The sequence below is a fragment of the Danio aesculapii genome, chromosome 23, assembly GCF_903798145.1.
Source record: "Danio aesculapii chromosome 23, fDanAes4.1, whole genome shotgun sequence".
NCBI classification, from domain to species: Eukaryota; Metazoa; Chordata; class Actinopteri; order Cypriniformes; family Danionidae; genus Danio; species Danio aesculapii.
This window is the reverse complement of record NC_079457.1, coordinates 43,393,027-43,415,184: the sequence shown is the minus strand read 5'-3', so window position 1 is coordinate 43,415,184 and position 22,158 is coordinate 43,393,027. Positions and strand designations below refer to the sequence as shown.

At 36.1% G+C, this 22,158-nt stretch overlaps 1 protein-coding gene across 1 annotated transcript in view; it reads right to left on the bottom strand.

Annotated features, from left to right (window-relative positions):
• The window catches only part of eif4g3b (eukaryotic translation initiation factor 4 gamma, 3b), a 79,810-nt gene that overhangs the window by 28,593 nt on the left and 29,059 nt on the right, over positions 1-22,158 (bottom strand). Inside the window, exons 6-13 of the mRNA XM_056448722.1 lie at positions 21,016-21,036; positions 12,660-12,833; positions 11,436-11,550; positions 10,109-10,212; positions 9,582-9,707; positions 5,978-6,068; positions 1,838-2,614; positions 1,679-1,758 (exon numbers count right to left, since the gene is read on the bottom strand). Coding sequence (XP_056304697.1) covers positions 1,679-1,758; positions 1,838-2,614; positions 5,978-6,068; positions 9,582-9,707; positions 10,109-10,212; positions 11,436-11,550; positions 12,660-12,833; positions 21,016-21,036 — 1,488 coding nt within the window. The remainder of the gene's footprint in view (positions 1-1,678; positions 1,759-1,837; positions 2,615-5,977; positions 6,069-9,581; positions 9,708-10,108; positions 10,213-11,435; positions 11,551-12,659; positions 12,834-21,015; positions 21,037-22,158) is intronic.

Below are 22,158 nucleotides of genomic sequence, written 5' to 3'. Positions count from 1 at the left end.
AGAGAGAGAGAGAGAGAGAGAAAGAGAGAGAGAGAGAGAGAGAAGCAGAGATGGAGTTTTACAGCTTAAGCTTCTCCCTAGTAGTGAAATAGCAGCTTGTGTGCTGTATCTTCTTCAGTGTCAGTGAAAGACTGTCAGCAAACTTACAAGTAGTGAATTTTGTGCACAATTATCTGCTTTAGTTGGAGTATTTTATTTACTCGTCCTCGCCTTTTTCGCCATAGTATTCTACCACCACTTAGCGCATAGGAGATAAATGACACGAGTACTTAATAACCAGTGATGATCTACTACTGAACCAATATCGAATTGTTCGAGGTGCATCAAAGAAACAATTAATTTTGACACCCCTAGTATATATTAAACAAAAAATTAAAATGTATTATGTTTTATTACCTGTTTACACTTGTTTGTTTGCAATAAAACCCCTTAACACTGAACTATAAAGCTTCCTTTTCAAACTAAAAAATATATTAAATAAATAAAATCAATAGAAAAGCCTTAAAGGTTGAAAATTTCATAAAACTGTATACAAATATGATAATTCAAAATGTAGAGCAAAATAAGCCAGATGCATCAAATATGATATATACATACAGACCTTTTTCTTAGAACGCAAAAGTACCCATTATGCTTTGCGTGTATACGCAAGGAGGATGCTAAGAACTTTGGTCGCCAGCTGATGTGTAATAAGAGTCACATTATCTATTTTACTTGCTTTTAACGTCTTTGAACTAAAAACTGTTATCGATCAGCGCCACCTCCTGGACTGGTTATTTTAAAAATGCCATCAAATGAGATGGAAAACAACTTGCTGTGAGGCATTTTTCCCTCATTGTCAGAAGGCATCTTGTGCCATTTAAATGAAGCCTTGACATCACTAAAGTGAAAATTTTCTCTTTTTTGAAATGTATAAAAACCCAAACTAATGTAATTCACCAAGATGTTGGACACACACACACACACACACACACACACACACACACACACACACACACACACACACACACACACACACACACACGCGTAGCCTGTACTGTCCCACTAACACAATTGAATAAGTGTCAAAAAATATTTTGACAGAAAAACATACCGTGGTAAATACTACACAATACAAACTAACTAAATGAAACACAAACGCCTCCCGATTAGAATCAACATGCAAATCAGCCAGCAAAGTCCCAGTAAAAGACTTTTATTGGTGAATTTTGGAAAGTGCATAGCTTACAGCTAGTTTCATGCCAGTAATATAGTTTGCTCTTTATAATGCAGTGAGGTATTGTGTGTGTAGCATTAAAAAGCTGCTGAGTACAGTATAAAAGCTGACAGGTTGGGAACACTGATGCTACATTTCAGTATCTGATCCGACGGCAGACACCGAATTAGGAAAGCTCGATTCTCTCACACTTGAACCACATCTGATAGAAGCATAACGGCTTTAACATGCGTCTTTCTTTCAAAATTAAAGTTTTGCATCACAAAAACACTTCGTAAGCCACTGAAAACAGTATTGACACCCAACTGAGAAACGCTGCTCTGGCTGATGACAATTCTTAACGGAGATTTTAAGCAGCCTACAGGAAGGCCCTGGTCACTTTGGCACTCCCCATGCAGCAACAAAGAAAAAGATCTGCAATTCAGCAAATTCTGCAAGTGTGCATTTGTTTGTTTGTTTTACCTCTTTGTCTGGATTCTGATCTTGCCCTACAGGCATGTCCTCTTTTGGCTTCTTCCAGGTCTTTGGTGCACTAGATGTAGCTGTAAAACACATTCTTGAGTTAACTGAACAACCCTTGCACCCTTTATCTCACGACCTGCATACATTTGAAGCACTCACCTTGATTTGAGCTTTTTCTGGACTGTAAGAAAGGCTCTCCTTTCTTGTCCGGCAAGGCCTCATTTTCCTTCCCTGTTTCTTTGATCTCTGCTCCAGTAGAGGGTCTCCTGTCTGACCCTGCAGAAACCTGACTGGGGTGCGAGAGTCCTGGAGGAGGAGCAGGAGGAGTGGTGGAGATAGCAGCAGTCGTGGAGGTGGAGAGGGAGGGGGAAACGTCGTCAGGACATCCAGCATCATCCTCAACAGGAGGCAAAGGACTGTCCACCTTGATTGGATCCGACTCTTCCTCCAGCACCGGTGTGACAGGCCTGGGCTCTGACTGGGGCACACTGGAAGTAGGCAGCAATGGAGAGGCTTCCCTGGGTTGGGTTTCCAAGTCTTCACTCAGTGGAGCAGCATCAACGTCTGTGAGCCCGTTGACGGCTTTTTCGTGCTGGGCGAGGGATGCAGACAGACTCTGAGGTGGTGGTGGTGAGAAGGATTTCTCTGGCTCAGAGCTCTCTGGTTCAGGTGTAATAGCTTTAGTGAGACTGGACTCAGCTAACGGGCTCGGGGCATCAGCTGACTCCTCTGTTGAGGCAGGTATGGAAGGAGTCGGGGCTGTAGCTACACTTGAGGCCGTCTCTGAGTCGGAGGGGGGAAGCTCATGTTTGTGTGGGGGAGAGGTGGGTGTTTGGACTGGGCTGCTGGGATCTCTTCTTTCCAGAGGAGTGTCAGGCTGCCGCAGACCAGGAGATACTGTTCTTTGCGTGGAAAACTCTAGTTTTGGCTTGTCATCTAAAGGTGGAAATTAAACAAGGAAATGTATCAGGTACATTATATAAACCTCCATAAATGTCACATATTATTTATTTTTACTGAGAAAAAAAATGTCCTAGCCACCACTTTGCACATTTTATATGCTTATATATTTTGTTTCACTTAACATTTGTTCTTTTTGGCTGTTCATGTCGCATTTAAAAACGTGGAGAAAACATGAGGTGTGCCACTTTCTCCAGCACGACTGACAAACCCTTGCTGTAGCTAGATTTATATTTTGTTCAAAGAAACTTACGAACTCAACATGAAGTGGTAATACACACAAGAATTTCTATTCTTATAACTTTCATTTATAACTTATACAAAGAAACTGATACTACTCAGAGAGCAAGAGTAAAGATGTGGAGGGGATTTATTTTCATTTATTTATATTTAAAGTGTTTGCGGAAGAAAGTTTTTAGTTGCCATCTGTATGATACCAAAGTATTAGCCATTCACGTGGGATTGGGAAGATTTTTCCACCAGTGAGGGACCGTTTTATTTAATAGAATTATTCACGGAGGTAGAAAAAAATTGGTCATAGTGTTTGGGTTTTCTGCATTTGTCTGAGGTAATTACTTTATAACTGAAATGTGCAATACATACACTGCAGGCAGTGGCATTGCGCAAATCTGTGAGCGAACTTTCTCATGTAGTAAAGATTTCCCCTGCAAGGGGTAGTAGAGACTAGTGATCACCATGTAGGGACCCTGTTGGTCTCAACACAGTTTGTGCATAAATCTCTCATCTATTGAGTTGGTTATATGAGAACAGTGTGTTGCAAGGACTGAGAACCACTGATGTAACAATCACCCAATTATGACTAAACTCCCTGGCAGTTAGTTTTAGTTTGGGAACTAATTTGATTCCATTAAAGTTTAAGCAAATATTTACAAGATCTTTTTAACTGTTATCAAGCAAAGGGAATACTGAAATAAAAAAAAAACAACTTAGTCATTTAAAAGTTATAGCACTTTTGTTCATAGCAGAACTTTTAAACATAAAAGTGCACAATACACTAGTTTTGAATACATTGTTGAATTTTGTGTATAATAATGTGATTATTCGCAGAAAAGTGATGATTAATTGCAACATAAAAAAAATTTCATAGATGTCAATAGGGTATCCAACATTCAAAATATATTTTTGTGTTCAGAAAAAATTTAATTCCTAAAGTTTTGAAACCCCTTGAGAATAAGTAAAGGGTATAACATTTACATTTTTAGGTAACTATACCTTTAACATGAAAATACATCTACAGGCTCATACAGACAACTTTCATTACAAGCTGTTCACATAATTGGTAATAAAAAGCTATAACTGAAAAACCCTGCATACATACCCAAAACATTGTGACAGTAATAATTTACCATATCAAAATATTGCATGTGTCTTTATGTCCTGTTATAATATGCCGCATTCACACACCAACCACTTGTAAACGGTCTACATGCAATTTCAGTCTATTTTTGTTTGTGGCTTTTAATAAAATGTATTTATATTTGTGGTTTTCCAATTTAGTTACTCTGCTCACAGGTGACTGAATTCACTTTAATATACTGCCGGCTCATTTACTGATAATACATAAGAGATAGCAGATCACATTGTTGATAATTTTGAAGCTACCATTGTGGATTTGCCTCGAGACATTTAAGAACAGAGCTCTGTTGCAGGACAACAATTGCATCTAAATTTTCAGATATCACAAAACTAACATTTGCAATTCTGACATTAAAAACTTTCTACTCTTTCTTCTCAGCAATTTAACATTATGGCATCTTTATGAAAGTGCTAGAGAATTCCTGTCAGACATTACATATGGTTTACATATAGTTTTATTATAGGTATGTGCAATATTTGAATCAAACCAGTTAGGTCATTTTTGAGGGTGATGCTAATATTCTAATACGATTCAATGATTTATGCTAAGATAAGGTAAGCATCACCACAAGTCAGACCCAAAGATCGACTGAATGTATTAAAAAAATGGTAAAACTCGATTGTTAACCCTTGTGGAGTTGTAAAATGAGCCTATTTCCAAAAAAAGTGGAGAATTCCTTTAAGGCATTACATATGGTTTACATATGCTTTTATTATAGGTATGTGCTATATTTTAATCAAATCTGTTTGGCCATTTTTAAGGGTGATGCTTATGGTCTAATCTGATTCAAGGATTTATGCTAAGCTAAAGTAAAGCATCATCAAATTTCAGACCAGGAGATCAGATGAATGGATCAAAAATGGCAAAACTCAATAGTTAAATTTGATGGAGATGTAAAATAAGTCTATTTCTTAAAAAAAAGAAAAAAAAAGTGGATAACTCCTTTAAGGCATTACATGTGGTTTAGTATAGGCATGTACAATATTTAATTCAAATCTGTTTGGCCATTTTTGAGGGTGATGTTAATGGTCTAATACGATTCAATGATTTATGCTAAGCTGAAGTAAGCATCATCACAAGTCAGACCTGGAGATCGGCTAAACGGATTTAAAAAAATGGCAAAACTCAATTGTTAAATCTAGTAGAGATATAAAATAAGCCTGTTTATCAATAAAAAAAATGTAAAAAAGTGGATAACACATGTGGTTTACATGTGGTTTTGTATAGGCATGTACAATATTGTAATCAAATCTGTTTGGCCATTTTTGATGTTGATGCTAATGGTCTAATACGATTCAATGATTTATGCTGAGCTAAGCATCATCACAAATCAGACCAGAAGATCTTCTGAACGGATAAAAAAAAAATGGTAAAACTCAATTGCTAACTATAGCGAGATGTAAAATGAATTTCCAAAAAAAGGATGATGCTAATGGTCTAATCTGATTCAATGATTTATGCTAAGCTAAGTGTCATAGCAGGACCCAGATATTGGCTGAATGGATTAAAAAAATTGTAAAACTCAATAGTTAACTCTAGCAGAATTAAATAAAAAATAAAAAAATTATAATAAAATTTTAAAAAGTGGGGAATTCCCTTAAGGCATTACATATGGTTTACATATAGTTTTATCATAGGCGTGTAAAAAAAAATAATAATAAAATAATAATAATAATAATAAAAACTCTTTGTCATTTTTAGGCTGATGCTGATGATGACAAGTCTGAACTGGAGATCGGCTGATCGGATTAAAATGGCTCAAACTCAACTGTTAACTCCATAAATCAAATAAATCAAACCCATTTAGAAAAAAGTGGTGAACTGCTTTAAGACATAACATATGGTTAAATTACAGGCATGTACAATTTTTTGTACAGTTTTTATTGCTGCCTATGACTCTCAGTTGAGAACCCCTGCTCTGAACCTGAGGATAGAAAGTGACAACTATAGCAAAGCCTGACCTGCTTTCAAGTTGAGGGGTGCAGGAAGGTGCGGGCTGCTGTCCACATTATACATGATGTGCCCATGATCTGCTACCTGGCTGTTCAGCTGCTGGGATTTGAGGTAGAAAATGTAAGGATAATGAGGGTGTGGACATAAAAACTAGCAACATATAGACACAAGGCACGCACGCACACATGCAGACAAAGACAGAGCAGGGGAAAACAGAAACACAGAAAATGGACAGGAAAGAGGGGGCAGAAATGGACAAAACATGGGGAGGGAAAAGGGGAAAGAGAGCAAAGGAGAGACGAACACTGTTAACATTCAAGGAGAGAAGACAGGAAGTGTCAAAATATAGTGAGATCGACCTTCTATATAGGGATTCATTATCCTAATAAAAAGTTCATCATGTAGTTTTCTTAATTTTTAATGAATTCAACTGTTTTTTTTTTTGCTTTTACACTTGTTAGACTTTTCACCTAACACTTTCTGAACCAAGGCATAAATCAGGGTTTATTTTTAACGATTTAATGCCAAACCCCACCAAATTTGACCCACAAACTATAATTTTCACTCACTGGCCACTTTATTAGGTAAACCCTCCAACTGTTTAACACAAATTTCTAATCAGCCAATCATATGGCAGCAACTAGGCATGTAGACATGGTCAAGAATGGGGAAAAAAGGTGATTTAAGTAACTTTGAATGTGGCATGGTTGTTGGTGCTACACGGGCTGGTCTGAGTATTTCAGAAACTGCCGATCTACTGGGATTTTCAAGCACAACCATCTTTAGGGTTAACAGAGAATGGTCTGAAAAAGAGAAAATATCCACTGTGTGGCAGTTCTGTGGGTGCAAATGCCTTGCTGATCCCAGAGGTCAGAGGAGAATGGCCAGACTGGTTCAAGCTTATAGAAAGGCAACAGTAACTCAAATAAACACTCGTTACAACCGAGGTATGCAGAAAAGCATCTCTGAATACACAATACATCGAACCTTGAGGTGGATGGGTTACAGCAGCAGAAGAAAACACAGGGTGTCACTCATGTCAGCTAAGAATAGGAAACTGAGGCTACAATTCAAACAGGCTCACCAAAATTAGACAATAGGTTTGGAATAAATGTTGCCTGGTCTGATGAGTCTTGATTTCTGCTGGTAGGGTCAGACATTCGGATGGTAGGGTCAGAATTTGGCGTCAACAACATGAAAGCATGGATCAATCCTGCCTTGTATCAATGGTTCAGGCTGGTGGTGGTGGTGTACTGGTGTGGGGGATATTTTCTTGGCACACTTTGTGCCCATTAGTACCAATTGTGCATCGTGTTAATGCCACAGTATTGTTGCTGACCATGTCCATCCCTTTATGACCGCAGTGTACCCATCTTCTGATGGCTATTTCCAGTAGGATAACGCGCTATGTCATAAAGCATGAATCATCTCAGATTGGTTTCTTGAACATGACAATGAGTTCACAGTACTCAAATGGCCCCCCAGTTACCATATCTCAATCCAATAGAGCATATTTGGGATGTGGTGGAACGGGAGATTTGCATCATGATGTGCAGCCGACAAATTTGCAGCAACTACGTGATGCTATCATGTCAATATAGATCGAACTCTCTGAGGAACATTTCCAGTATTCAACATTTTGTACCAACCCGGTACTAGTAAAGGCTGATTTATACTTCTGCGTCAAACGCACGCGTATGCTATGGCGCGGCCTATGCGTGGATGCATAACGCTCGCTGTGGCGTCAGTGGTGCTGACGCGCACCTCTCAAAAAATGTGTAGCGCAAGCTCTGTGATTGGTCGGCTTGGTAGCACTGACGAGTGTGGGCGGGACCGAGAGCTGCGCGAGCCAGATGGAGCGATTGTTTATAAGTGACGAGTCCCGTGAGGGAGCTCTAGTGGGAAGTTTGGTTTTGTGTTTATCTCATGGTTAAAGTTGTTGCACGTCCGCCGGTTCCTGCCTCAAAATGAGCGAGTTGTACTCGCCACTTGTACATTAAGGAAGCGTTTAGAAAAAACAAAACACCAGTGAAGAAACTCGACACAGAGGAACAAAAACACGTCACAGCCAACTAGCGTTTTGGAAGTGTTATTGCAGAGCAAAAGAAAGAAGTATGAATTCACAGCTACGCGCGTTGCATGCGCCTTGCGTCACGCCGATCACTTGACGCAGAAGTATAAACCAGGCTTAAGGTGTACCTAATAAAGTGGCTGGTGAGTGTAAACCCCATTAATAGTGTGTTGTTTTTGTTGTTGTTTTTTTATATATAAATCATTGTTTAGTTTCTGAAATTAATTGTTACTTTATTGCAGATTCTTTTATATTTAATTTTTTTTTTACAATTTGGTTTGAACCAAGTTTAATTTACCAAAGCTGTATTTTGTGCAAACTATATTCGCACACTTAATTTTCGGCAGCTTGAAAACCCCTGTTTTACATCAGGCACACTGAAGGTGAGGAATAGTCTACTAGAGAGTGTAGATGAAGAGTCACTGTAAAGGTTACACACAGGGATCAGGATGACACAAACACTCATGAGGAACAACTACAACACAGTTGACACTATATGCAACATTTTATAAAAATCTGAAACAATACAGTTGCTTTGTTCGCTGTTCGTTAAAAGTGCAATACACTGCAGAAAAGATCAAATTGTTAAGTAATAACTACTGAGCAAAGGCGCTGACCTGAGGACATAAGCTTTAGATAGGAAGATAAACTCCTGATTGTGAAGGAATGGAACTCTGGCAGTGTGGCTTTAAAGTCAATAAGTGGGGCTGCTATGGTATAAAGACTGTACGCTTATTTGTGTGTTCTGGCTGATTTCTAACTAGCTATAGTCAAAAAAAATTATATAAATAAATAAATACATAAACAATATTATTATTATTATTCATTTAAACTGCAAAAAAAGGTGCAAAATACTGAAAATAAACAATATCAAACTAAATATACATCTGTACACTGTTAAGAGCTGCAGGATTCTGAATGAAAATCAATTCAGAATATATATATATATATATATATATATATATATATATATATATATATATATATATATATATATATATATATATATATATATATATATATATATATATATATATATAAATAAATAACAAATTTAAATAATTTACTAAAGATTGAGAAAAAATTATATTCCTTCATAAAAAAAATAAATCTCATTTTGAAAGAATCATTCAATAACTCACTCAAACACTTCACGTGTACAAGATGAATCAGCATTTTTATGAATCTATTGAGTAAGTTATTCAGCGGCAAGTACATTCTTAATAAAACAATGTTATCATTACTGCCTTCATTTGAATCATTAAGCTGGTTTCAAACAATTATTTTGACAGCAGACATTAATGTTTACAACCAAACTATAAACGATCTCAGCACTTCTGTCCCAAATTCAATGTTTATCACTCAGAAAAAAGAATGCTAGTTGAAGAGGTTCAACTATACATGAGGCCTGCTCCCTTGAATAAACATGCTAATTGTGATCATTTAGAATTAAGATTACAGAGGTGTTTGAATCAAGATATTTTAACAATGACTTAACTGTGCTTTTCGTGTGTGATTTGATCTCTGATTAGCCATTTTACCTGAGGAGGTGTAGGAGTGGAAGAGGGCCGTCCCACCGGTGGGGTTGGGTTTCGACTCCCACCCACTCCTGATAATATTTCGTCTGTGACATCCTTGCCACCCTGGTTAGGGTCTCGGATGCGGATCTTTAAAGAAAATGAACAGACAAAGAACTAATGTGTTAATTTGTCAAGATTATTTGGATGGACAAATAAACCAAAAGCTTAATTTCTACAATAATTTAAAAGCCGACTTGACCAGAAATGATACAGGCTTCCCCCAAAAGATAATAAGACGCTGTACAAAAGCATTTATTTACATTTGAACAAAAACTTTAAGTCACAATTTGCCAGGAGAATTAAAAATCTGATGCTTGACTGTATACATCTTTATAAACACAGTGTATATATATATATATGGTTGTGGTTGTAAATAATTTTGTACGACTGTAAAAGGCTGTATTTCAATGTGTAAAAACTGAAAACAAATCCAAATTTAAACTCCAAGTCAAAAAATGATGCAGAACAAATAGTAAATATAGACTCACTGTTTTCTTTTCCCTCTTAGCAGGTGGAGGTTGTTGTGGTGTAGGCACTATAATGGGTGGAGATGGTGTGTACACGGGCTGCCCAGGATAGTAGGGAGGTCCTGCTGCTCAAAAAGCAAACAAGACAAATTCCGTATTAAAGTAAATGACGTCAATTTTTTGCTTTTTGGGTGAACAATTCCTTTAAGTATTTAAAAATTACTCTTACATAAAATGGAATTACTTTTTCTTGAATCAATCATTCACCCCCTGTGCATGAAAATTCCTCTAGATCTGCAGTTTCTGAAATACACAGACCAGCCTGCCTGGCACTAAAAACCTTCTCTTAAATCCCCTTTCTCATTCTGATGCTCAGCTTGAACGTCAACAGATTATCTTAACCACATCTGCACGCTTAAATGAGAAGGGTTACTGCCATGTGATTGGCTGTAGGGTTGTGACAGCGATGTAATTTCTCCACCGACGTGTGATGCCACCGCTTATACCAGGATAAATTCAGTGTGCTATTTAACTTCTTTTACTAATCGAATTAGCGAGAATTGAGCATCAACTGATTGTATCAGCAACAACAAAACATTACTATAACAAACTTAAAATGTTTATCTTCTTTCACAGGCTGCGCTGACTGCTCTCTCTTGCCAAAGATGAGCACTTCTTCCTGTGTCACTCTCTTGCTTTCCTCAACAAGTTTGTTTTACATGGGACGTGGCAGTCATTTCATTTTCAATGGGATAAATCTGGCAAGTGGTAAAATGCAATCGGTTTTTCACTGATTGCCGAGGCGAAGGCACTCAATAACATAGCATGAGTGCACTTACTAGTTTACTTGCACTTACTAGTTTACACAAGTAACATATAACACAAGTACCAAAAACTGATGGCGCAAGCACCATTCACTTATAAATGAAATCGGACTCCTGCTGCTGATCTGCAGCACATTCAGTTATATTTTGCTGTGTTTTTTCTAACAAAACTAAATGGTTAATACTATACAAAACCCTAAAATGACAGGGATGTTGGTGACGTTGTAGACAAGTGTTTTAATCAGCTTCACACCAGTAACACCATCAACAATTAGATACTTGCAATAACAAGCAGCTCAAAAGGCGTATAATGTTTCAAACAAACAAAAAAACATCCCTAATGAACTCAGATTCATAAAAAAACATTACACCAGGATGTTTTGTAAAATATTGCATGTCCTTCCTACAATAAATTAGTAAAAGGCATTTAAATGTAGCTCAGTAGACTGCATTAGAAAGTCAAACGCAATCTGCAGGTGTTTGTAAGCTGGCAGAGATGGAGAGAATGAGAGTGCTAAACTCACCATAAGGTGCAGGAAACTCCCCTGGACTGGGTGGAGCATAGAAGGTACTGGGTCCAGTGGGCTGGACAGGGTACTGCTGAGGAGGTCCCACATACTGAGGAGCACTGTGACGGTACTGTACAATCACAAATTAAACATGTTAACATGTTCAGTATTTCCTACAATATTGTTTCTTCTGCAGAGAGTCTTATCTGTTGTATTTCAGCTAGAATAAAAACAGCATTTAATTTTCTTAATGTCCATTAAAAACCATTTTAAGTCAATAACATTAGACCCCTTAAGCAAGACAGTTTTTTTCGATTGTCTACAGTACAAACCACCCGAGCAGCAGGTGGTCATGGAGGAGTGGAACATGAGACTGATTGCTGTGACGTTCCAGAGACAGACGAGTCTTCGCTGAGGCCAGCTTCCAGCCTCTGCCACTGAGATTGCAGCTCTGCACAAGACGTTTGGCCAGCGGAGAAATTAAAATGGTCGTGCCCAACTTAGCCTGGTTTCTCTCAAGGTTTTTTTTTCTTCACTTTCGCCAATTAGTGAAGTTTTTTTTCCCTCTCCGCTGTCGCCACTGGCTTGCATGGTTCGGGATCTATAGCGCTGCGCATCGTTGGATTTGCTCTTCAGTATTTGGACTCTCAGTAGTGATTATTAAACCACACTGAACTGAGCTAAACTGAACTGAACTTAAACACTACAAACTGAACTACACTGTTCCGATTTACTGTGACCTTTTATGTGAAGCTGCTTTGACACAATCTACATTGTATAAGCGCTATACAAATAAAGGTGAATTGAATTGAATCATTATACAATGACTTGCCTAACTTGCCTAATTAACCTAGTTAAGCCTTTAAATGCCACTTTAAGCTGAATACTAGTATCTTGTAAAATATTATGTACTGTCATCATGACAAAGATAAAAGAAATCAGTTATTAAAACTATTATGTTCAGAAATGTGTTTAAAAAAATCTTCCTTCCATTAAATAGAAATTGGGGAAAATATAGCGGGGGGCTAATAATTGAGGACGGCTAATAATTCTGACTTTAACTGTATCTATATACACAGTATATGCCAACATAAATACAATACATTAACCAGACAATCTGAAGTCTAATGTTTACACAAACAAACACAGTCTAGCACATTGAAATAACCTGATGTAAACACACAGTCTAGATATAGTAAGTGTAATGTGATTCCTGTCTACAATCTTGTAATGTCTGACCTGAGGGATGTAGTACTGCGCTGTCTGTGGGGAATGAAAGGGCACATGAGCCATGGTCATCATGATGTGCTGATTGGGAGAATAAACTGTGGGGGTCTGAGATGTGGGCCGAATGGGTGGGGTGTTGCTTGGAATGGTGGGCCGGGCCGTTTGCATCTGCGTCCTCTGGAAAAACTGTGAGGAGAGAGAGAGGAGAGAGATCAGTTATGTTGTTCACCATAGGCAAAAATGGCAAACTTACAAGTGTAACATTTCAGTCAACTAAGATTGCACCTCAAGTTGTCTTTTGACACAGTAAACAACATTTTCTTCTATGTAAACACATGCAAGAAACAAAGACAAAACACATAATCCTAAATAACATGCAATTAAGGATCCTTTTACACCTGGTATTAAGATGCGTTTTAATCACAAGTGTGATCTCAAGTGGATGACATTCAGTATAGGTGTAAATGGGGGCAAAACATGTTAATACCAGGTCAAACCATGGCCTAAACAAAGCAAAAGTACTGATAAAGACTTCAGTTCAGTTCAACTCTGAACACAAACAGCTTATTTATAAGGAAATCATTTAATGAATGAATTTTATATTAATAAATCCCACTAATTGACCCCTTGACATACACATCTCACACTTACTACTGTGTATCCATGTCAAACAAAAAGTGAACGATTATTTCACACCCAAACAAACTGATGATTGGTTACCCACTGAATCAGTGTATTCAGTATAGCGGTTACAATAGTATGCGAGTCATAAGGTCCTGCGTAAAGTACACTGTGGTTAAATTATTATTGTATAAGACTAAAATGCTTTATTCTGCCATTTGGATGTACAATTTGACATGAATATTACATGTTCAATATATAATTTTAACAAAGCTTCTAGAAAGAAAAACATGTTCTAAAACAGCTGGATGCAGCCTACACTAACCTATTTGTTTTTATTGTTATTCGGGCGCAAGATGAACAGTCAAATAGCAACAAATAATTCTATGTGAATGTATTCACCAAAGGTCATTTACGGTCAAGATGCCTGTTAGTACTCAGAATGAGCCTGTGTTATTTCGGAAATAACATACCTTGGAATGTAGTGATTGACCAATCAGATTGTTATTCCAGTGAGCCTTACACAATGGCAACAGCTACATCTTAGAAGAGACAATCACGTGTGTGTGTGTGTGTGTGTGTGTGTGTGTTTAAATATAGTAGTGACTAGATAATGTTTGTTTGCATTTTCAAAAATTTTCAAGTTTGGATAAAACTGTCTGTTAAATGAGTAAATGTCAAAAAAGACATACTACATTGGAGCCTTTTTCCAGTAACAAATGCAGTATATCCAGAGTCTTCATCAAAAAGAGACAAAAGCTAATCAACCAAGTTCTCTGGCTCAGAAAGGGAAAAGACGTTCAGACACCTTTACAACAAAGCTAAGGACAGGTGAGCGAACCTTCTCTTCAAGGTACTTTCATCTACATGTTCCACATTATTAGAGTTTTCGCACCTACTACAGGGCCCCATCTGCATGTTCCAGATATCAGGGGGCTAGGATATTAGGGTGCTCTAGGAAATAAAATTCTAACAGTGAATTGTGGATGATGAAATCTGAAGTATGTCTGGATTTCATAGAACAATATACTGATGACACCTTCTAAATTTAAAATAAACCGTTATTAAAAAGCATGAAATGAAATTGGTAAACATGATAACATTTGGTGGAATATCCCAGATTTTCTATCACAACTAAACGTTTCCATACTTTTTATTTAATGATTTGCAAGTGGTTCACAATGCTTTTCATAGCTGTAGATCTAATTGGCAAACTGACCTAACAAAAAGATGCCAAACATTTACAATGTTTGAACTAGCCTACCCTAAAGTTCCTGGGATGACAAAAATATATTAATTATTAAAACAGGTGGATGGAGTCTGTCATAGATAAACAGTCTAGAGTTCTCAGATGCGGAAAGCATACCAAAAACACAGCAATTTGACACTGTGGGTGTGGACAACAGAGCAGAGGTGCCTTAAGGACAGTCAGCATGTTGAACACAGACAGTAGCTTCACTATCTGAAGACACATGTGCCAGCAGCTCTTTTCCAAAACTCATTTTAAAGAACATTTTAAGGCTTTACAACCACAAAGACTATTCCAAATATGTTGGCAAAATTGCTAAAACTATGCAAATAGGTAGGTAACAATTAGGGCTGCATGATATTGGAAAATCTGACATTGCAATATTTTGTTTTGCTGCAATATTATTGTGATGTGGATACAATTTCACCAGTTGGCTTCAATAGCTCTGTTTGTAGTGACAGAAATCATTTATTTAGATTGGTTGGGTTGATTTTGACAGGTTGTGTCATGTATAAAAAATAAAATTGCAAGAATACTTACAATAGAACAAAGAAAAGAGCACAATAAACAGTTCTTTATGGTTTTAGATACAGAAATGTAATAATGTACAGTAAAGTAGCACTGTATAGTCTTCATTGTATTAATAAATCAGTATAATTTTCCTTCATTAAGGTTACAACTGTTTCACGTTGTTGTGCCCGAAAGCTTTACACTTTCTTGAAATGCCTTAAAAAACACATGCAAATGATAAAGTTTCACTCTCTTATGGTAATACGTTGCAATGACTCCACAAATATCATGTATTCTCAATTGCTGAACAACTATACTGCCAATTTAACATGGTATATCCTGCAATGTGACTATTGCGGACACACACATTGCGAAATCGATGCTGAAACGATATATTTATTGTGCAGCTCTAGTAACAATACGGTCTTTTTGTTTTTTGGCCAAGCATCACATAAAACCTTTGGAGAGAAGGGATAATGCACCAAGACAAGCTCAGTGAGATATAACCAAAATGGCAGTTGAGCCAAGAAAAATGTCAAATACTTATAATACACAAGAGAAGTTTAGACATTGCATTGTCATTTTACATTTACAGTTGTTTTACATACAGCCCCAAATCAGAAAAAGTTGGGATAGTATGAAAAATACTAATAAAAATGGAGTGATTTCAAAATTTACTTTGACTTGTATTTCATTGCAGACAATACAACAAACATTATCACAATACATGATTTTTATTGTTTTGGTTCTTGCAATACATTTAAAAAAAAGTTAATGTACTAATTTAGAAATCACTACTTTCTTTTTTTTTTGCGTTTTCCATATGGTCACAACCTTTTCTGATTTGGGGCTGTGTATGGACTAGAGCTTCACGATTCTGGCTAAAATGAGAATCATGATTTTTTTTTTTGCTTAAAATCGAGATCACTATTTTCTCAATTCTGTAGATAAAAGGTTAACATGAGTAGGCTATTATTATTGTTATTTCTCAAACATATGGTAAAACAACAATAATAATATTAGGCCTATGTGTAGGTCTACTGTTGGTTAAAATGCTAAAATTTGTATAGACTTGGAAGGTTGGACTTTAACAGACTTTAAATATGTTCTGGTTGTTAATTCACAGTAAAATGATGACATCAGAATACAACCATTCATAATTCTAAAGATGAATTTTTATGTTTGAGACCTATGCTTGTCATTTGTCATTGACAACATTATTAGACCATTTTTTTCACTGGTAAAATGAAACATTTTTCATTATCAGATTCCCTCTTGCATTACATTCAACATTATATAGGCTACAGTAGTTATACTGACCCAGCAAACATTTATTTTCTGCGTCAGCTCACGTGCGATTTTGCGGCCAGGAATACATCATTACACGAAGACAGAAATGACATTTTTGGGTGAATTATACCTTATAAATACAGAATGTGACATTTTTAAGACTATTTGTAGGTGTCCATATAATTGGCTGAATTGGAGAGATGCTGGATTAAGATCATGTGTGGGGTCGAATCGTGATCGTAATTTTTTTTTTTTTCTATTAATTGTGCAGGTCTAACATAGACAGCATATTAAATGCAAATTACTTACTGCAAATGATCAAAAAAGAAGTTACACATAGTAAAATATTGTCAGATCGTCACTTAAACCAATATTCTTTATGGAAAAATTTCACGAAATTCTGACCTGTGCTAAATAAAATATTTAAAAAGAATAGGGGATCATACTGACTTGTATTATATTTAAAATATTTAAACTTATTATATGTAAATTATTTAAAATTATACAAAATATAATATACAAACATTTATATATATATTGGTTTATAAATTACTGTTAGACTGAAAGACATTTTGTTGGGTGCATTGTAAAAAAAATCCAGAAAATTTATGGTAAAAAAACGGCAGCTGTGGTTGGCAGTATTTTACCGTTGAAATACGGTCCAAACCATAAAAGTAATTTCTCATTTTTACAGTAAACTACTGTATTTCATTAATTTATAGAGGTAATATGTCTGTATTTTGAATTACCAACATCTACATATCTTCTGTTACACAGATAGACACGTTAACACAGCCATATGCAGGGGGTGATGAGAAAGATACATAATGAACCAATGGTCATCACAAACAACTTTTCCCACAAACAGAAAAGTGTATCAATATATAGAAGGTGCAGTTTTACAGTTTGGGTGTCACCTGTAAAATGTTAGATATTGTTGCTTAGGGGGAAAAAAAGTTGGATTAAACGGGAGACATTTTAATGAATAAAAAAATATATATTGTAAAGCTGCATTATACTTTTATTGTTTTGATGTTGGGAATATTTTGTCAATTTTGGCAATATTGAGTCAATGAAAAAAAAATGTCAAAATCCCAATTAAATCGAAAAATATGAAAAAAATTAAATAAAATACAAATTTTAGAAGGTGAAAATAATCGACTGATGAGGTTGAAAATAATAATTTGGCTCAAAAAAAAAAAAAAAAAAAAAGACTAACAATTTTGCATCCTTTCAAACTAAATTAGAAAAATTAAAGTGCTTTTAATAGTCCAGGGAATTGTGGTCTATCCATTTTATTTTCCTGACTTCTCAGTACAGCATTCCATTATAAAGTTAACATTACACGCCTAGAGATCATTTTAATATCACTCAGCTAAGCAGCTTATTTTCAAAGCATAAATTGTCAGAACAAAGTGGGGCAGATCTATTCAGCCAGTCTGATCTCTCCATCACATACAGACATAACGATACTTTTAATGATAAGACTGAAAGCTGTTTAATCAAATGCCACTGTCCTGTTTTAGACAACAACAATCAATTTATGAAGTGATAGTCTCAAAACATCACTGAAAGCTTAAAACAGTTTAAAGCTCTCGAATACCTACTTAAACACTCCACAAAGCGTCAACTTCAGGAGCTACAGAGGCATAAGTCTAAAGTAAACTACTGCAATTTTTCATAAATAAAGAAAAATCTATTCATGACATTTGCTCAGATTTATGTGGAGATACTTGGACATGTTGAAGGACATTATATGTTATTTAATTAATTTGACACTGATGATCTAAAAGATGATCCTATTGTTAAAATTTTTCCTTAAAAAAACAAACAAACAAATGTTTCTACACAGCCCTTAATGGGACATTATGAAAAATAAAATTAGACTGAATGGAAAAACATATTGAACTCATTTTGTGTTCTTCTGAGAAACTTTTGTTTACTTGCATTCATTTTGTGATGGAAATAAAGTGGGAGGGAAACTTATAATTCAGTATTTTGAGCATTACGTTTTTGCAAGAGAATACAATGTGTACATTTTGAAAAATGTAAGTGTTTATGGGCAAATTTTCACAAGGGATCATTACAATTTAAAAGAACAAAATAGTTTCATGAGACAATATAAATGTTTTGCATGTGCCTTAGTTTCTCTGTGGAACTCAATAATTTTGCTAGAGAACACACTATGCAAGAAAATGCTAAGTTTCATGGGGGAAGCTGTATTAGAGACCGTGTTTACCAAAAGTTTGTAGACAAAAAGTGTTTTTGGGAGATTGCAAAATATCTGTGAGAAAATACAAAAAGCATCTTTCCTGCAATCTCATATTTTTCCCCATAGATCATCTGTCCCTTTTAGTCAATATTAAGTGGTGTCAGATTAATTATTTTTAGGTGTTTACTACTGACTGAAATATACAAATATGTCTCGAAATGCATGAGAATGATGAATTCTGGGAAAAAAATCATCATAAATCTTTTTAAAAATATATATTAAACAGTACAAACATCAATAATGAAGCAAAATGTTAGAATTATTTCTGAAGGATCATGTGACCAAAGACTGAAGTAATGATGCTGAAATTGCATCACAGGAATGATTTAAAGCCTCAAAGAACATTTGCTAAATTTTAAAACAACTAATACTTTAAACAAATTATAAATGGATAATATTCATAAAAACTGGAGCAATAAAATATCTCCATCAATAAATGTCACCATTTTCATTTAAGAATGAAAAACAGCAATAACACAGTCTCAATGGCTAGTTTCACACTGCAAAGCTTAAATCAGATTTATTTTCTCAAACCCCTTTTTTAAATGTATTACTTATTTAAATTGCATAGCTGTTCACTTTGTTGCAAATGTGTCCAATTTTAGAATTCCAGTGTGAACTGACGCAGATGCGCAAAAAAGAGCAACTATAGACAGTCTGAACTTTCTAATTATGTACACAATTTTAATACTGTATGGATGTAATTAAAGTATGTCATCAAATCATGTTTAATATGATGCTTTTGCCATTTTTACAAGCATCAGCATTGTATTTTCCGAACTGTAAATGGTTGATTGTTACTACCAATGCATATATCAAAGTGTGAAATGTAAAAGAAGTGTTGAAATGACAATCGTCAGCACTCGAGGGAAAGCAGAATTGAATTTAGAAGCTGATTGAGCGAGACACACTGAACATTCTAATCACATCATTCACATTGAAGTCGCATTGTAAAACATCAGATATGTACAGCACTTAAAGATGCAGTATGTAAGTTTGACGCCCAATGGTTGAACTAGATATTGCATTTTCTGGATTAAAACCTATGCAAGCGCAGGTTGCCAGATTGAGGACCAATAGGGACAAGCCTGACTATCGAGACTAAACGTTGGTTTAAGGCTGATTTAAATCGTGTTTTAAATAAGGCAACGGCAAACAATAGAAGGAATATTTTCATAATAAAAGAAGTTTTTGTCCTAACCAATACTTTATTATTTGTAGCTAAACAACAGAAAACTTGATGACATGATCACCTCAGGCACACCTCATGTGTTTTATTCACTGTTAAATGCCAACAATGTGAGTTTGAGTGCCATTTTACTTGACATTTACTGCCAAACTACTGAAAGCAGCAGCCGATAGTTCACCTTAGATCTTGAAAATAAACCGCTTGAAATTGAACTTTGGAACTGTGAAATAATGTTAAAGAGGTTTTATAAATTAGATTCTAAACATTACTATTTTATGAGTGAGTGCATATTCTGTGCTTCTGAATGGCTGTATTTAAATTTATGTCATGTTTCGACTGGTGTATACCGTCAAATTGCTTATCACTGCAAATCTCGTCATGTAGCGTGTTGTTAGGACACGGGGTCACAATGTAACCTGCTCACCTAATGTTCACGTTTGTAATATTTACATTATTTGCTAATTAATAACCTCATGTGGAACTCCAAACATGCATCTCATTATGAAGGCTTCTGCTGTCCACCGGAGGTCACATTTCAGTCACGAACACATGCTTTGAGAGCCTTTCTGACTGAATGAATGAAATGCGTGGTTTTCCAACAAGGCAACCCAGGGTGCTAAAATATAATTGGCTAAAGTGGCATTGGGCGGGTTAAAATAACTAAAAGACAGCCGTTTCGGCACGTAACACACATTTTCAAAGCAGAATATCTGAGCATTGTTTTTCAGATGAACAGGAATGTTCACTAGTCCTGTTTCTTAAATATCTGGAAAGATATTATGGTGTTTTAATGCTTTAGAAGAGTCAAAAACTTACATACAGCACATTTATTGACGTGACAGTCAGGATTGAAATTGGAATTAAATCACATAAGGGCAAAAAAATAAATCAGGTTTGGGCCACATTTGCCTGCAGTGTGAATGAAGCCAATGTCTGCATTTTACCAGTAAATTTGTTTCTAAAGCATTACATCATCCTAGAGCAGCGAACCCACATATTGACAACCAGTTCCAACAGGAATAAAGAAATGATCAACATGCAAACCTAACAAAACAAAACAAAACAATGCAGCAAGCACTTTTAAAAAGTCAATTAGAGCAACATCAAGAAATGAAGGATTTGGCTGTCTTTGTGGTGGTAAGCTGCAGTGCAGTTGACTGGGCAGGGAAGCAGGAAGGTGACGTTGCGAGAGAAACAGGATTTCATGCCATGCATTTTCCTCAAGACTGCAAATTACCTGAATAGATCTGAATCCTCCCTTGAATATTGAAGCAGGAAAGAGAGAGAAGCTAATGGGATAATGCACTAATTGGTATGGAGGGCTAGAGATAGACTAACACACATACACACACAGTTAAGGATAGTTGTGCAATACAAAGCATGCAAAGAGCCTTTCCTTCAGGGAAAGCCATTTACAAAACAAGAGGGCACTATGCTCTACTTTTTAGGTAGCCAAGTGACATCATCTTTACGTGAACAGACGTAAAAAAGGACCTAAACCTGCCAAACCTCACAAATGCTCACGATGAGCTAATAAAACGAGATGGAAGATAAATACAGGCAAGACAAAAACAAGTTCTTGTGACAATATTTAAAGAGACAGAGGTTGGAGGCTCAAATCGCAGAATATTAATTCAGAGAAGGAAACACACAGATGAAGACAGTGTTTAAAAACATTTAGGCAAGAAATTAAGATAAATATACACATCATATAAAGCTGCTCTGTTTTATACAATGTTAATATTCAAAGCTAACTGTTTTAAAACGGTTTTACTTTTAATTTCCTCACACAAAGATATCCTAAGAATTGGATTACAGTGTAAGTGATGTATTAATCGATGCCTTATGGAACTCTTACATTATTCAGTTCAAAAAATATTTACTCATTTTTTATCTTATTATTATTTTTGTTATTATTATTATTATTATTAATATGGTTGTTTTTGTAGCATCAAGATACTCTAAATTACGTTCCTACTCTCCCCTATGATCATGAGTTTTGGGTCATGACCGAAAGGACAAGATCTCGGATACAAGCGGCCGAAATGAGTTTCCTTCGAAGGGTGGCAGGGCACACTCTTATGGATTGAGTGAGGAGCTCTGACACAGCTCGGAGTAGAGCCGCTGCTCCTCCACATCGAGAGAAGTGAGATGAGGTGGCTCGGGCATCTGTTTTGGATGCCTCCTAGACGCCTACCAACGGAGGTGTTCCAGGCATGTCCCACCGGGAGGCCTCGGGGAAGACCCAGGGCACGCTGGAGGACCTATGTCTCTCGGCTGGTTTAGGAATGCCTCGGGATCCCCCCAGAGGAGCTGGAGGAAATGTCTATGCACACACAGGCTGATAGGTCACCTAATCTGCTTCTGCGTTAATAACTAC